The following is a 15,140-nucleotide window of genomic DNA, read 5'->3' on the forward strand; positions in this document are numbered from 1 at the left end:
GCGGCCACTCTCCCTTTTCCCCGGGGAGGGCAGGGCCAGGGAGCGGCCGGGGCCCCGTTCAAGCGTCCAGTGAGGGAACAGACAATTCGAACTTGGGAGACGGGGGTCGGGATGAAAGGTGAAGCTTGGCTAGGAAAGCAGTGGGTGTGCAGAAATCAAATCAGAGCATCGTCTCAGGACGCACCCCGTTTCCGGAACCAGAAAACCAGTGCGGTCCAATGCCGGGGCTTCGACAAATGCCGCCGGGTACACAGGAGGGGGAGCACCTCATCAGGCCCAGCGGGGCTGGAGGGGACATGATGTCGAAGGCTTTGGTTTCTCTCGCCATGCGTTGGCAGCAGCTGGCCGAGAACCATGTTTGGAGAGGGCCAGCCTCAGCGTTCCTGCCGATGAGGAGGGAGGCCCGGCTAGGTGCGCCCCACCTCCCGCACCTGCCCGCGCCCAGCCCCGCCCCCAGGTCCCGTGATTCATTCAGATTGGACAGGGAAAGGCTGCGCTGCACTGATGGGCTGACGGTTTACTCCCACTCCTGTGGGAATCCCCGCTTGTTCTCAAGGATGCGGAGTGGGGAGTGGTGGACCCCACGTGCAATCTCGAGGGCTGTTGGGCAAAAATGGGTGCAGGAGAATGCAGAGCCACCCCTGGTTAAAGTCTCCGGCAGAGGGTATCCGCTCCTTGTGGAGTTGGGAAGGGAAGATGCCCAGTCGGGTGCGTCCAGGAGTGCAGCCCTTCGAGCAGCCTGGGCACTGCTCTACGGCGGGGGACCTGCGGGGGCCGACAGGGAAGAGCTGGTAGGTGCTGTGGCTGGTGGGGGAGGGGCCAGGCTCTGCTTCCTGCACAGCCCCCTAGCCCCAGACCCCAGAAGGCCAAGTGCTGCTGCCAGGCCCACCCAACAGCCGGGACTCTGGGCCCAGGGAGCATACTGTTCATTGAGCAGGCAGTGAAGTGGCAGGGAATGCAGCTTGCCTGGAAGGGGACACCCAGGCAGGACTGGGGTCATGGGTGGAAGGGCACCCCCAGGAGTAAAACCAAGACCAACCCCAGGGACCTCGACCTGAGAAGTGCGTGCTGGGTTCCAGTCCCAGCTCTGACCCTCAGGAGCTGAGTGACCCCAGTCAAGTTATGTGACCCCTCTGTGCCTGCACTTTACCCTTTGTGAAGTGGCGAGAGTTACGTCATCTTCCTCATAACACAGCTGAGTTAGTGCATGATTCTCATGACTTGATACACATAAAGCACTCACACTAGTGCTGGCACGTGGCTTACAAAGAGAGATCTCTAAGACAAATGAAAAAACTGACCTATACGCCACACGCTTCCTGCAGGGACGTTTCTCAGGCAATAGAAGGTGTGGAGGGAGCAGCCCCCTCCAGGACTATCTGGGCTGACCAGGAGACCAAGCAGGAGTTGTATTCATCCTGGGGACTCGAAGCTCTGGGTGCAGGCGCGGAAGCAAGGTGCACGGTGATGCTGGAAAGCGAGGCTCCCCCTCAGCTGCCCCACAGCAGTTCCCTGAGGTCCCCACAGCCACGTGCCTGTGACATCACAGGCGTCAGTCAATGATCCCTGGTCCCAGGAAGCCCATCTTTTCCCTTAGGGCACCTGTGGCTGCTGTAACTAATGACTAAAAGTAACAGAAATGTGTTCTCGGGAAGCTCTGCAAGCTGGGAGTCTGAAATCTGAGCTCCGCCAGGGCTCCAGGCGAGGACCTTCCTGCCTCTTTCGCCCCTGTGACCCTCCTCCCGGCATCTCCTGGCTGGAAGCTGCTCACTCCATCTCCATGGTCACGGCCTCCTCAGCTGTATGAGGCCACGTCTCCCTCTGCCTCTCCCCATAAGGTCCCTCGTGACCACATTTAGGACACACCTGCATAATCAGGACAGTGTCCCATCTTGATTCCATCGTGTCGGCCAAGTCCTTTTTTGCCATATGAGATGACATTCACAGGTTCCAGGAATTAAGACAGGGGACATCCTTTGGGGGGGTCATTATTATTCGGCCAACCATAGGGAGTCTCAGAGTGGTGGGGGCTCTGTGGATGGCATTTAAATACTTAGAGGAGGAACCTGCAGGTGTTTGGGAGAGAACTGAAGGCAAAAAGCTGTTCTGAGTAGCTATGGGCCCCTGCTTGGGACCAGCCTGATGGAATAAGGACACTAATTAGGTTGGGCCCCACAGCGCCAGTTACCTTAGGTGGGAGCAGCCTGGAGTCCGCGTGCCACTGTGCCCTGTCACATCAGTTGCGGCTGTGAGCACACGTCTCTGGTCAGCTTGGATCCAGAGCTTGGCCTCCCAGGAAGGTCTTCCCTGCCTGGATGCGCCTGTGCCCAAGCCCCTCCCTCAATGTTTCTGGGGCTGCCAGGCCCTTGGTTTCATGACAGATCTTGCTAAACTAGCCCCTGGACATGGGACCTGTGGCGTCAGCCCAGAGAAGAAGGTTCACGTTGATCTGATGAAAACGTCTGCATCTCTCTGCTCTCCAGAGAAACAGCCAACAGGACGTATATAGACAGAATCTACTTCAAAAAAGCAGCTCATGCGGTTATGGAGGCTGATAAATCCCAAATCCACAGGCGCAGGGCTGGAGACCCAGGGACGCATTAGAGGCGAGCCCACAGGCGGTCTGGAACTGGGCAGCCTCCACTGCAGCCGGCCTCCAGTGGCTTGGACGAGGCCCACTGCCTTGATCCCATCGGGCTGCTGTAACAATACCGCACACAGGGCTTATAAACAACAGAAGTGTGTTTCTCACAGCTCCGGGGGCCGGAAGTGAGATCAGGGTGCCGGCATGGTCAGGTGGGGGCCTCTTCTGCTGGCATACTTTTCATGTGCTCTCACATGTCGCACGGGGCAGGGAGCTCACAGGGGTCTCTGATTTGGACACCGATTCCACTCTGGAGTCACCTCCCAAAGGCCCCACCTCCTCACACCATCACCTTGGCGGGGGGGATGGGAACATGAATTTGGGGGGGATGCATTCAGACGGTAGCACCCACCCACATTATGGAGGGCAGTCTCCTTTCCTCAAAGTCCACCCGTTTAAGTGTTAATCTCATCCAAAAAACACCCTCATGGAAACATCCAGAATAATGTTTGAACAGATGTCTGGATGCCCTGGCCCAGCCTAGTCGACACATAAAATTAACCTTCAGACTTCTATTCTATGTCAGGATATTTTTAAACAAACCTTCGAAAAGTCCAATTTTAGTCCCACCTTTGTACCACAAAGCATCTTACATGCCACTAACAGCGCCAGCCCTGTGCCCGAGGGTCCCCAGGTCCTGGCTGTCATGTCCAGGACAAGTCGAGTGTGTATTGATCTCAGCCTGGATCCCTTTGGGGGTTTCTGGCTAATCTGGAAAGACCCCTCTGGAATTCGCCCCGTGTGCAGAAGGCGGCTCCGTCGATGCTGTCTGAGGGTTTGCCCTCAGGAGCCCAGTGCGAACAGGAAGTCACACGCTTTGCAAGTGCGTCGACCTTGGCCTCTGCGCGGTCTTCTCAGCCCCTTCTCCCTGTGCTCACCAGGCTTGAAATTCTATGCTTTGCACAGGTTTGAGGTGTGCCGTGTGGCTGTCATGAGGGTGAGTGGTTTTACCTGTCACAGCCCGTGGCTGTCACGTGACGGCTTCACGCCATGCACATACAGAGCTCGTGCAACACGCGCTTGTAAAAGTGTGTCCTGCTCGCCTTTCTTGCCCACACCCCCATGTCCCACAGAATCAAGTACTATGCTTATACATATCAAAACACCAAAAACGACCAACTCTCGTCATAAGTGTATTTTTAACTTCTCAACCGGCACACACAAACGTTTCAGCGGCACACGACACACTGTGAGCCTGGTGCTTCATCCCCTCCCTTGAAAGGGCATGATGGGGGTGGGGGGGGCTTCTCCAGACCCAAAGGGAAGGTTGGTTTCTAGCAATCATGGGAAGTCCAAAGTCAAGCAAATAAAATAACTTGTAGAAGAAAACGGAGAAAATATCAGGATTGTTTTTGTTCTAAGAAGTCTTTTTGTTTTTCATGGTATAATGACTCATTTATGAAGAGGAAGTGAGTCCCGCCGAAAAATACTTGAAATATTCTCTCAGGGGGAGAAAACAGTTTTTCACCAGCTTGGCTGGTCCCGGGGTGGGGGACTTCGCTCTCTGCCTGTCCTGGGCCAGCAGGGACAATTCCTCTTGAGGCACCAGAGCCGAATGCCTGCTGCTAAGGAGAGGACACACGTTACCAATGGAGCACCACGTGTCCCCAGGCCAGGGGAGGGTGGCAGGCAGGGAGGGCCGAGGTATGGCTGGTGCCAGTCTCGCCAGACAGCGCGGAGATCTCTCAGTTTAAAGCCCTTAGAAGAGCCCAGAGCACCCACATCCAGAGCAGTAAAGGACGAGATGGCCCCCACACAGCCCGCCTCCCCCAGGGAGGAGCTGGTCCTGCAAGAAACAGGCAGAGAGGGTCCTCGAGGGCAGACCCTTGGCCCAGCTGGGTGGGTTGCCCCTTCAGTGAGAAGCAGCTATCATGGAGCAAACCCACAGAGAAGGGGCAGGACTTAGGGCAAAGGCTGGACAAAGCACATTGCACGTCATTCCCAAGGAATTCTGATACACCCAAGACCCAGAACAGCCAGAGCCGTCCCGAGCGTCCTATGGTGGCCTGTGCTTCAGGCCCTACATGCTGGGCAAGTGGGTAAGGAGAGCCTGAGACCCCAAACTTGCAATTTGATGCAACCCATGGGACTCAAGGCCCCACGGACGTGGTGCCCGGCAGCCCTAGTTCATGTTCCCAGGCCCCCAACTGGAGTCAGTGAACATTCCTGGGTTTCCTTTGGGAAGCAAAGACCACAAATGAGGCAGCAGAAACAAGCAGCGTCCCTCGCCGGCACCCCCTGCACCACCTGGGGCAGCCCGACTGCCCAGAGACAGCTGCCCACCATCTCAGCAGGAAGTGTGCTTCCCGTAAGCTTGGGTCTCTGCCCTTACTGGTAAGACAACAGATGCCTGAAGTGCAACCGCCCTGTTTCTGGGAACCAAGTGGCGGGAGGCCTGGCGGGCAGGGGAGATTGGCAAACGTAAGGGGCTGCCCACAGAATGACCCTCGGGCCTCCGAGGAGGAAGCGTCCTGGAAAGCTGCCTCACCCTAGCCCCACCTGTCACAAATCCCAGGTGAGGGCCTGGCGAGGGGGCCTGCGGGTGGGTGGGAAGAGGCTCCAGGAGGTCCCCGTGGGGTGCAGACAGGACCCAGCTGTCCACGGTTCACACAGGACCGTGCTGGGCGGGGGGTGCAGGGGGAGAAGCCGGCCAGCCCCTCAAGGGCGGGGGGACAGGGACAGTGAGAGCCAGGGCAGAAAAGCTGCCTGAGGCGCAGGGTTGGCCAGACGCGGGGTGTGGGGGTGTGGGGGAGGATGGCAGGCAGAGAGAATGTTCATGAGAACGGACAGTCAGAGAATGTCCAGCGGCCAAGGAGGGGGACGCGGGAAGGCCCAAGGCCAGGCGTTCAGAGAGAGAAGTCCTGTGCAGCCCTAGTGCGTTGTGGGCGTGGGAGCGAGTGTGAGGTGAGTGTGCGTGGCTTGTGTGAGCATGTGATCATGTGTCCGTGAGTGTGGGTGGGTGTAGGGTGGGCTGTGCTCCAGGAGGCTGGGGAGGGTGCCAGGCCCAGGGGCCTGAGGCCGCGTGGGGCTTTCCTCTCAGGACGCAGGGAAGCTCGCAAATCCTGAGGTGAGGCGCTCCTGGCATTAGCGTGACCCCTGGGACAAGGTCCCCAAAATGGAGGGGCCCTTCCTGCCCTTGAGCATGCCCAGGATTTGGGGGGTTGTCCGAAAGACCCACCAGACACAGCCCCCGACTGGGCACAGAGGCTGCCGGGCACGGCTGCCCCCTCAGCCCCGTTTCCTCCCTGGGCCAGCATGCCTGCACGTGCGCAAGGGCTGCAAGGCACAGGAAATACCTCCTCACGGCCGGGATATTGCTCCACACGAGCACAGCATCCTGGACAACTGTGCCGCACACGTCCTGGATGGTCACCGGGTCCACCTGTGGGTGGGGACAGCGGCCGTGGGTCAGGGCAGTCTGACAATGACCTCTGCCCCCTCCCCCCAGGACCCACGGGTCTCAGCCACTGTGTGTGATGGCGTGTCATGTGTACGTGTAGGGGGGTGCGCAGATGGAGAGTACACTGAGCTTAGCGTGAAGGGGTCACCCTCCAAGGCCCTCATGGCACAGAGTGACCCTCACGGGCCCTGAACACCAAGGCCTCAGGGGTTGGTATCTAAGCTGCCACCCCCTGAAAGGACCCGAGTGTCCCCGGGGAGGCCCAGCCTGGCAGGCACCTTGCACGCACCTCCAGGAAGCGCGTGGCCACCGAGCGGTCGTCCTTGCTCATCAGCAGGTTGTCCACGAACATCCAGAAAAAGGGCTGCGGGCGGCCCGGCCGGGGCCTCGCGTACTGCAGGATGCGGTGGAACTGGAACAGGTACCAGCCTGAGGGACCAACTGGTCGGTACATCCGGTCTGCCCGGCGCAGGGATGTGGGGCGCGAGTGCAGGGCTGGGGGTGCCTTGGGAGGACTAAGCTCTGTGTGGCCACCAGCGTGTTTCTGCGTCGTGGCAGACGTTCCAGAACCCACCACGCTGCACGCCAGAGATCCACAGAAAGGCGCTTTTTAAGTGCAGGCGATTTGCAATTTCCATCGTCCCGGAGGAGGGCTGGGGTGGGGCATGGGGCGAGAGGGCCCAGGACTGGGGAGATGGTGCTGTCTTACCGGGAGGTCGGTCACAGGCCTGGCCGAGGTGGGACGTGCAGCCGTACACAAGGTCGAACGGGCCCCAGTGTTCCACCTGCAGGACACAGGACACTGGAGGACACGCAGTGCGTGAGCAGGCCTGTTCCAGCAGCAGGCTCTGCGTGCCGAGTCGGGACACCTCGCACATCTAACCATTGATTCATGCCGAGGCTGGCCCAGTCGGCTCGCAGGGCCCTGGGGACAGGGGCGGGCAGTGAGGCCCACCGGGTCAGACCCACCAGTGTCCTTCTCAGTCACCACTGGTCTCGGGGAGCTCGGAGCTGGCTATCATCATCTGAGATGCTTTCCTCCTCAGAGCTGGGAATCCGAGGTAACTCTTTTGTGGCAGACGTCGCCCTACAGAACCGCTCTGGGAAGGTAGGTACACTGACCCCCCCAGGATTCATGTGGACTTTGTGTGTCGCAGGAAAATACAAAAAGCATCCCGTGACGTGACAGCCAGCAGCTCGCAGCTGGAAGCCGACCATGAGGCTGCACCCTTCCTTTCGGAGCATGAGCGGTGCCCACACAGTGGCCAAGGTCAGCCGGTCACTCCATGGTCGAGCTGGAGGACGAAGAGACACGACCACTCAGTCACCTGAGCAGAGGCCAGGAAGGGTGCTCTCCAACCATAGGAGTGACCCAGTGCGCTCTCCTGGGCGATGGACGTGAGGGGCTCTGGTTAATGACAATTGGAGCCCATGGCTTTCTTCTTTACAAAAATTAGTGAGGAGCCCTGACGACCGGCTCCTGGTGTCCTGACAGCGCCCTCCAGGGCGGACCCCTGCTGCCCCAAGTCACTTAACAAGGGCCTGCATCCAGAGTTAAGCCCCACAACCTCACGGCCCCCTGCAGTGTGTTCTCCGTGCCACAGCAGCTCCTGGTGGTGCCTGGACCCGGTCTATCGGCCTCCTGACTGCAGCGCAGGTACCGACAGGGTAAAGGAGGTGAGCGTGGGCTGCTGGTCTAAGATAAGCACCCCCTCCCCCCAGTGTGACACAGGTGTGACCCCCCAGGGAGTGCTGTGCGTGAAGCAGCTGACAGAGAGGGACCTGGAGTCTGACAGGGAACCCCGGATCTCCCCAAGCTGATTGCCCAGCGGGCTACCACACAAACCGCCAGAGCTCCTTCAACCTCCACACCTGCAGCCAGGTGGTCCGTCTGCAGGACGGGTGTCTAAAGTGCACAGCGCGAGGGCAGGACGTGGGGTCTTGTGTGAGGCCCATGTGATGAAGTTCAGGCTGAGGGCAGAGTGAGGTGTGTCCGCCCCGCAAAGAGCCCTGTCCTGGGCTCAGGGCAGGGGAGACCCCGCTGGGAGGATGGATGTGGGCTTCTCCAGCTCGGCCAGTGAGGATGGCTGGCCCCTCGGACACGGGCTCCAGCCAGACGGGGAGCAGGGCTGTGGGGCCCTGGCCGGCACCCGGGTGGGTGGAGCGCACCCCCAGATCAGCCCTTTCCTTGTTGCCCCCTCCTCGCCTGCAACGGCTAGCGTTTCCGGCCCCCCAGACCCTCTGCCCAAGATTTCCAGGCTGTGTCCCAGCATGGGGGCAAGCGAGAGACCAGGGTCCTCCTGCCCTGAGGCCACCAGGAGGTCGCTTCCTGTCCTTTTTCCTATTTGCCGTGAAGGGCTGGACGTCAAGCTGGCGAGCCATGTTAGGCACTTGCTCCAAGGCCATATCCAAGGTGGCCGGAGCTCGCCTTCGCGGGAACCAGGGCATTTCATGACAGTGTTCAAAGGATGTTTGCAGTCAGCGCTTGTTGAGCTCAAGATGAGGCACTTTTACGTTAGGGGGAGGGTGGGCCTAAGTCCTGTCGGGGCAGCAGCATCACAGGTGGTGGCAATGGCGCCTGGGGTTCAACAGGTCCAGCAGCAGGTTGGGCCGATCACTCTGCTCTGGGCTGTGGGCAGCGTGGGGGCCACGAAAATGCCCCTGTCATCTCTCCCATTGTGGGGTGACAGCCAGCGACGGTGCCAGCGGGTGCCAAGTGCCTCGAGACCCCCCACGTCCGCCCTCACTGGGGTCAGAGCTGTGCAGCGTCCGGGCGCCCCACCCCCACCCCACAGCAGCCCCCTCGGGACCATTTGTACATCTGCTGTCGTCGTGGCGCGAGGACAAACAGGCTGTACTTACGTCCCTCCTCACGACGTCGGTGACATCATCCAGATGCCTCAGTCTGTCTGTGCCAGAACCATCCTCCAAAAAGCCCAAACTCGTCAGCTCTGGGTGCGGAGAAATAAGGACACAGAAGGCCTCATGTTGACTTTCGCCCCACATGGAGTCAAAAGGCCAACGACTGACCAGAACGCCCATCTGTCATGAAGGAGCAAGCCGTGTCCTTCCATGTCGGGGCCTGAGGATCAAGGCATCTGCTGTGTTAGGCTGAGCGAGCAAACTCCTCCCAGTATAGAGTTGAGAAAGGCAAGCAATTTGTTGTGAAACCAGCCTTTCCAGGCTGATGTCACGCCCTGGGTTAGGAAATCCACGGGGCGGGCGGCAGGACCCATGCTGATGTCACCTAGCCAGGTTGCGTGACACGGCGGGCGAGCTGCTGGAGCCCCGTTATGGACTTGAGAGTCTGGCCTGGGGACGGGAAGCCAAGCCCAGACAGGACCTTACCAATGGGACTCAGGGCTGTGTCCTTGGGGGGAGATGAAGGCAGGGCCGCCGCGGCCTGACTTCCAGTCCCTTCAGCTCAAGAAGGGCCACCCTGTGCGAGTCTCAGGCCCCTCGTCCATCTGTGACACGGCACGTGAGGCCTCTGTGACTACATTGCACGGGGCACACAGCACAGTGCCCAAAGTGGGGCGGGTCCCCGATTCCATCCGGCCCCAGACTAAGGGATATTTTCCTAGATTCTCAAGTCTGCTGGGCCCAGAAGAACCCATGGTTTCCAAAGGCACCAGCAGGTGAGGGTCAGCCTGGGGCCCACAGCGGGCAGGACGCCCGAGCAAGGCTGGACTGCCGCACACGACGGCCAGGACGCACCAGGGGTGAGGGCGCCGGGAGCCCTGGGCAGAAGGGGCAGCCCTACAAGCTAGCCAGGGGAGCAGAGGGGTCTGAAGTGGCTTTGGTGCTTGGTGGCCACGGGCAGAGAGCTTGCCCCATGGCCCTCACTAACAGCATTTCATATCTGCCATCTGCATTTTCTTTCCAAGGCCCATCTTCTGAAGAAATGAACTCCAGGGCAGCTGCACGAGCCACCCCCCCACTACCCCCCCACCCCTGAAAATGACCCTCAGCCCTAGCAGCCTGGAGCTGCCCCAGACGCTCAGCGAGTGTGACACTGGGAACGTTCTAAACCCCCCACACACCTGGGTCCCCTGTCGGGCTCGCTCTGGGTAGGCACAATTTCAGTGCGAGCCCTCTGGGCATCACCACACTCACCTTTCCTGATGTCCCCAAAAAGGGCCAACACCCGGACGGGCTCTCTCTTCCACACGGGCACAATTTTATACATCTCAAAGGGACTCTCCTATTTATTTTAAAAAAAAATGATGATGACATTCTGAGGACAACCTGGTTACGGAGCCCGTGTGTCACCTGGAGACCCCTTTCTGGCCAGCAGAGGCATCTGTCTCCCTGATGGACAGACACACCTGGGACCCCACTGCCCCAGGCCGGCCATCTCTACTAAAGGGCAAGCAGACCAGGGTCTTCTCCTGCGCGTGGAGGAAGACAGGCCCATCCCAGGAGGAAACACTCCCTTTGTGTTTCTCAGGGAGAGCCCCACTTCTGAGGACTCTGAAAGTAAGCAACAGTGGGGTTCACCCCATTCTTCTCCTTCCTCATGGGGGCTCTGAATATAGCTAACTGCCTGACACCCCTGAAAGCTGCCAGCAGGAGGCCCTTCTCAGGCTGCAGACCGAGACCTACTGTGCCAAGAACCTGTGCCCAGAGCTCAGCCGTAAAGGAGCCGCGCTGAGAGCCGAGGCCTGGGGGTAAGGCCCGCCGACCCCTTCCAGGACACTCAAGGAGAGACCTGGTTGGTGCATTTGAGAAACAAGCTCCCAGAGCCCTTGCCCCCATGAGGTAGCCTTTGGGGGTGCCTGGCCTCCAGCAAACAAGACATCCAACTGCCAACGACTGGAGAGCAGGCCTGAGCTGGGGCTGCCTGCCTGGGAGACTAACAGGGGACCCCAGGCCACACGGGAAGGGGTCCGCCTGGAGCTCGAGAGATGGGACAGTGCCAACCCAGGCGGTGAGTGAATGAGCAGGGGAGTTGGGGGCAGGCAGCCCTGGATGACTGGAGGAAGTGGGCGGGGGCGGCGGGCAGGGCCGCCCCGGCACAGGCACAGCTCTGATGACGCTGGGACGCACGTCCTTGTCCCCCGCTGCAGCTACAGGAGCAGAGCAGTGCCCTCCGTGCTTGGCACTGGGCCGGCATCACCACCATTTCTGAATGTCTATTTCATTTTCTTTCGAGGTGAAGCTCCTGCCCTGTGCACGCACAGGTCACTCCACGCAGAGACGGGCGCTTCCTGCCACTAGAGGGCCCTGGGAGAAGGCTCGCAGCATGCCTCTTCCAAAATCACCAGAAAGACACCTGCACAGGTTGTCGTGAACACGTCCACACTCCCAGCCTGTGTCAGGGAGACTGGGATGGCACGCCCGCCCGTGGGCCCCGCGGGTGGGCCCGGCAGTGCCGTGTGCCATCCCCAGAGCCGGTCCTGGCCTCTCGGCCCCCGCTGTCCTCTGCTTGCTCTCAGAGTGCTCTCACCCTTCTGTCTTAGTTTCCTGGGGCAACCACCACAAATGGAAACAAACTGTGTGGCTTAAAACCGCAAGTTTATTCAGAAGGCCTGAAGTCCCGAGTTGGGCGTCAGCAGGGCGGCTCGTCTGGAGGCCCGAGGGGGCTCTGTCCCAGGCCTCTCGCCAGCTTCTCCAGGTTAGATGTCCGGCACTCCCTGGGCTCCAACCTCTCCCCCATCGTCACCTGGCCATCCTCCCTCTGTATGTCTCTGTCTCCCAATCACCTGTCCTTTCTCTTATATGACACCAGTCACCACATTTCAGTCCTGCCCTGGTCCAGGATGACCACATCTGGAGACCCTTAACACAGTTACATCTGCAAAGGTTGTCTTTCCAAAACAGGCCACGTTCACAGGTACCAGGAGTCAGGACTTGGACAGATCTTTTCAGGGACGCAACTCATTCCACTTTGATGAGCCCATAGTTCCTGCCTAACTCCCGGCTCCTGGCCTTGACCCTCGAGAGGCCCCGCATCCGTGCCGGCCGCCCAGGGGTCCACTCCCACTCGTTGGACTTGATGGCACACCTCTGCCGAGCCCCTGTCCTATCTGCTACAAACGCCTCAATCCCAGGCTTGGAACAAACAAAACCACCATGCGCAACGCAAGTAATTAAGAAAAGAGGCCACGTGATGGGTCTGCTGTCAAAGAGGAAAACCAGAAAAGCACATTTGCTGAACAGCCCCGCCTTTGCCTTGTACCCAGGACAGGTGGGCGTTTTGCAACTAGTGACCAGGGGAAGCAGCAGAGCTGGGCCCGCCGGCACCTGTCTATCCTCTGGGCGGCACCTTACCGACTCCTGGTCATAGAGGGCCTTCAGCCGCCCCCGCCACTTGGGCCTCTGCCGCAGCAGCCCGCAGCGGGGGAAAGGCAGACACAAGAAGCACACCCAGTTGCTCATGGCCTGGACCTTCCCCGAGGTCCCAGGGCCCGCCAGGGCGTCCACGCACTCGAAGCAGTAGCACCTAGAGGGGAGCAGAAAACCAGCGACTGAGATGAAACGGCCTCAGTCAGCCACCAAGGGAAAGCGCGTCTGTCCGCCGGCGAGGGGAGCCTGCCCCGGCTTTGGTGCCAGCGATGGAAACCACACCGGGCTCACGTGAGCAGACAGAGTTGGCCTTGGCCATCAGCGTCTCACACGGTGGAAAGGTGAGGCTGTGGACCAGGGAAGGGGGACCAGTTCCTCTTAGGGACCCCTGGCCATGACCAGCAGCCCCCAGGGTGCAGGGCTTCCCTCACTGCCCTACATCCTGATCGACAGAGCAGCTACGCCTTGGCAATAACAATCACAGAAAGAAAAATTGGAAATTCAGATGTTTGGACGCCCTATCTGCCATTGTCAACGCTCTACCCCAGGTGAAATTTTTGAGATGGGAACTGAAAGCTTTGGAGAAAGCCCTCCTTTGCAGGGGAAGTCCCTCACACTCCGGGATGTGTGGCTGACAAGGATGGAAACTTCCTAGGCTCCTGGGCCCTCAGTCGACCCCACCTGGGCGCTCCTCGCCTCACCGGGTGCAGTCGGGGTTTTCACAGATGAGCAGCGTGTTGCCCGTGCAGCAGATGGAGCAGTAGGACTGGTACCCGTCTTCGTCGTACAAGAAGAAGCAGTCCAAGAACTTGTCCTTGGTGAGGGACAAACCCGGCCGCTGCCTCCTCTGCTCCAACGGAGGCGTCCGCGACCACCCCTCACCTCCCTGCTTACCTTGCACGGGGCACATATCCCTCCCTCAAACAGAGGGTGCTGAGTATACACCTGAAAACTTCCACAGCAGATGCACAGGTCTACGGGGGACAGCCAGAGGGCGGCGTGTGTCACAACACCCTCAAGCAGAGCAACACGCTTGGGGGTGAATTTAACAAAGCAAGTGCAAGCCCCATGCATTGAAAACCACGGAGCACCGATGAAAGAGATTCAAGATCTGAATAAACATAGGATGTCCCGTGTTCATGGATCAGAAGGCTGCGTATTGTTAAAGCGGCACGCCTCCCCCACAGAAATGGATAAGCTGATCCTAAAATGCATGTGGAAAAGCAAGACATCCAGAACAGGCAAACCCATGGAGAAAGGTAGTAGATCCCTGGCTGCCCGATGTTGAAAGAAGAGGGGTGGTAAGGAAAGGCGTGACACGGCCGTGGAGTTTTTTCTGGGGAATTGGTGATAAAAATGTCCTCAAATTAGATTGTGGGTGTGACGGCACAACTCTGTGAACATCCTAAAAGACACTGAGCTATACACCTTAAGCAAAGCTTTGGGGGCTGGGCCGGTGGAGGGGAGGGGAGCAGGGCAGCTGCGGTGTCGCTGCCCCCTTCCAGGGATGGACGCCCGGGTGAGGCCGCAGCACGCCTTTCCAGAGCTGGCTGACATCCCCCTTTACCTGGGCGTGGGCAGGTGTGCGACCACTCACCTTCTATGTCTCGCTGGTTAACCTTGACTTCGTATGCGATACGGTCTGGAAAAGAGAATTGAGCAGTGGACCCTTCCTTCTTCGGCGGGTCTGCCATTTAAACACGGCTGAGAAGCGTGTCACAGCTGGTCTTCTGAAGTCACAGGAGCCAGAGGACCCCCTCCTCCCCCCACCTTTCCTGGCATGTTAAACATCCAGGCTTGGGGGGGCCTGGGGGGGCCTTCCTGGCCCTGCCAGGTACCTGAATGATGTGTGAACATTCCTAGGTGTTGCCCAGGCCTGGGGTTGGCATCCTAAGTGATAAGTGGGCCCTCACCTCTGCGGAGCCTTGGTGACCCGGGGGACGACAGCTCACTGGAGCCCACCAGGATGACGTCCATGTTGCACTCTGCACCTGGGTCCAGGACTGACACAGCCACCATGGGGATGCCGCCCAGGAGACAGGACACCCGTGAGCAGAGGAGGAAATGGCCCCCGGCCCTCAGCACGGGGGACAAAGCCGACCACCCAGCTCGGCCCCCACCCACCTACTGCGACACCCACTCCTCCCGACGCAGAAGGAAGGTCATCCGGGCAGGAAGGCTGGAGGTCAGTGCCAGCCTTGAGAGGGGTCTCGGTGTGGCCCGTGTCTTGTCCTTCCCCGCCCGAGGCCCCTGCCACAGGTTAAGGTCAGGTGGTCTTCCTTCCACACAGGGGACGCCGGGGACCTCACAAGGGCCGACGGGCTGAGGCCCACCCGCAGCTGTGGGCCCCTCAGCCCCCCCATGCTCCCGCCTCCCACAGTGTCCCCAGACCCTAGCCTGTGGCCCCTCAAGGGAGAAGGAGAAAGGGCTCACAGATCTCACAGGGCGGCTGCCCGGACTCCTCATCCGGGGACCCGGCCGCGTCAGGGTCTAGGGGCTCCAGGCTCAGGACCCCCGGGGAGGAGACGGCCATGGAACCAGGAGAAGGGGCCTCCCAGAAACCAGCAAGAAACACGTCAGGTGGAAGGACTGGGGGCCACCAGGGTGTGGGCGGCTGAGCAGCACTGCGGGAGGGGACGCAAGGTCCCCCAGGCGTGCGGGGGCGGCAGGGGTGGGGCAGAGCAAGCAGCCCTACGTGTGAGGGGGTGTTGGGTGGAAGGGTGAGGGCTCAGTAGAGGGGTGCTGAGTGAGGGATGGACTTGGGGTGGGGGGCTCAGGGCTCAGAGCAGGGACAGCTCGGTGGGGGAG

At 59.8% G+C, this 15,140-nt stretch overlaps 1 protein-coding gene and 1 long non-coding RNA gene across 3 annotated transcripts in view; one reads left to right on the forward strand and one right to left on the reverse strand.

Annotated features, from left to right (window-relative positions):
- On the reverse strand, positions 1-14,368 carry DNMT3L (DNA methyltransferase 3 like). Of its 2 annotated transcripts, none has more exons than XM_019624994.1 (11): positions 14,246-14,368; positions 13,930-13,974; positions 13,227-13,306; positions 13,034-13,146; positions 12,318-12,489; positions 10,161-10,248; positions 8,907-8,995; positions 6,754-6,829; positions 6,334-6,473; positions 5,941-6,026; positions 1-4,206 (listed from the first exon to the last, which is right to left on the reverse strand). In XM_019624994.1, exons 1-11 carry the CDS (start codon positions 14,349-14,351, stop codon positions 4,041-4,043), a joined length of 1,161 nt encoding a protein of 386 aa, XP_019480539.1. In that variant the 5' UTR covers positions 14,352-14,368; the 3' UTR covers positions 1-4,040. The 2 variants fall into 2 exon arrangements, with proteins under 2 accessions (XP_019480539.1, XP_019480538.1); XM_019624993.1 differs by having other exon boundaries at positions 1-4,209.
- Positions 11,038-15,140, forward strand: part of LOC109372093 (uncharacterized) — a 24,862-nt gene continuing 20,759 nt past the window's right edge. Inside the window, exons 1-2 of the long non-coding RNA XR_002121990.1 lie at positions 11,038-11,661; positions 11,776-14,517. This is a non-coding gene — a long non-coding RNA (uncharacterized LOC109372093). The remainder of the gene's footprint in view (positions 11,662-11,775; positions 14,518-15,140) is intronic.

Source organism: Hipposideros armiger, unplaced genomic scaffold (assembly GCF_001890085.2).
Source record: "Hipposideros armiger isolate ML-2016 unplaced genomic scaffold, ASM189008v1 scaffold_612, whole genome shotgun sequence".
Classification (NCBI taxonomy): Eukaryota; Metazoa; Chordata; class Mammalia; order Chiroptera; family Hipposideridae; genus Hipposideros; species Hipposideros armiger.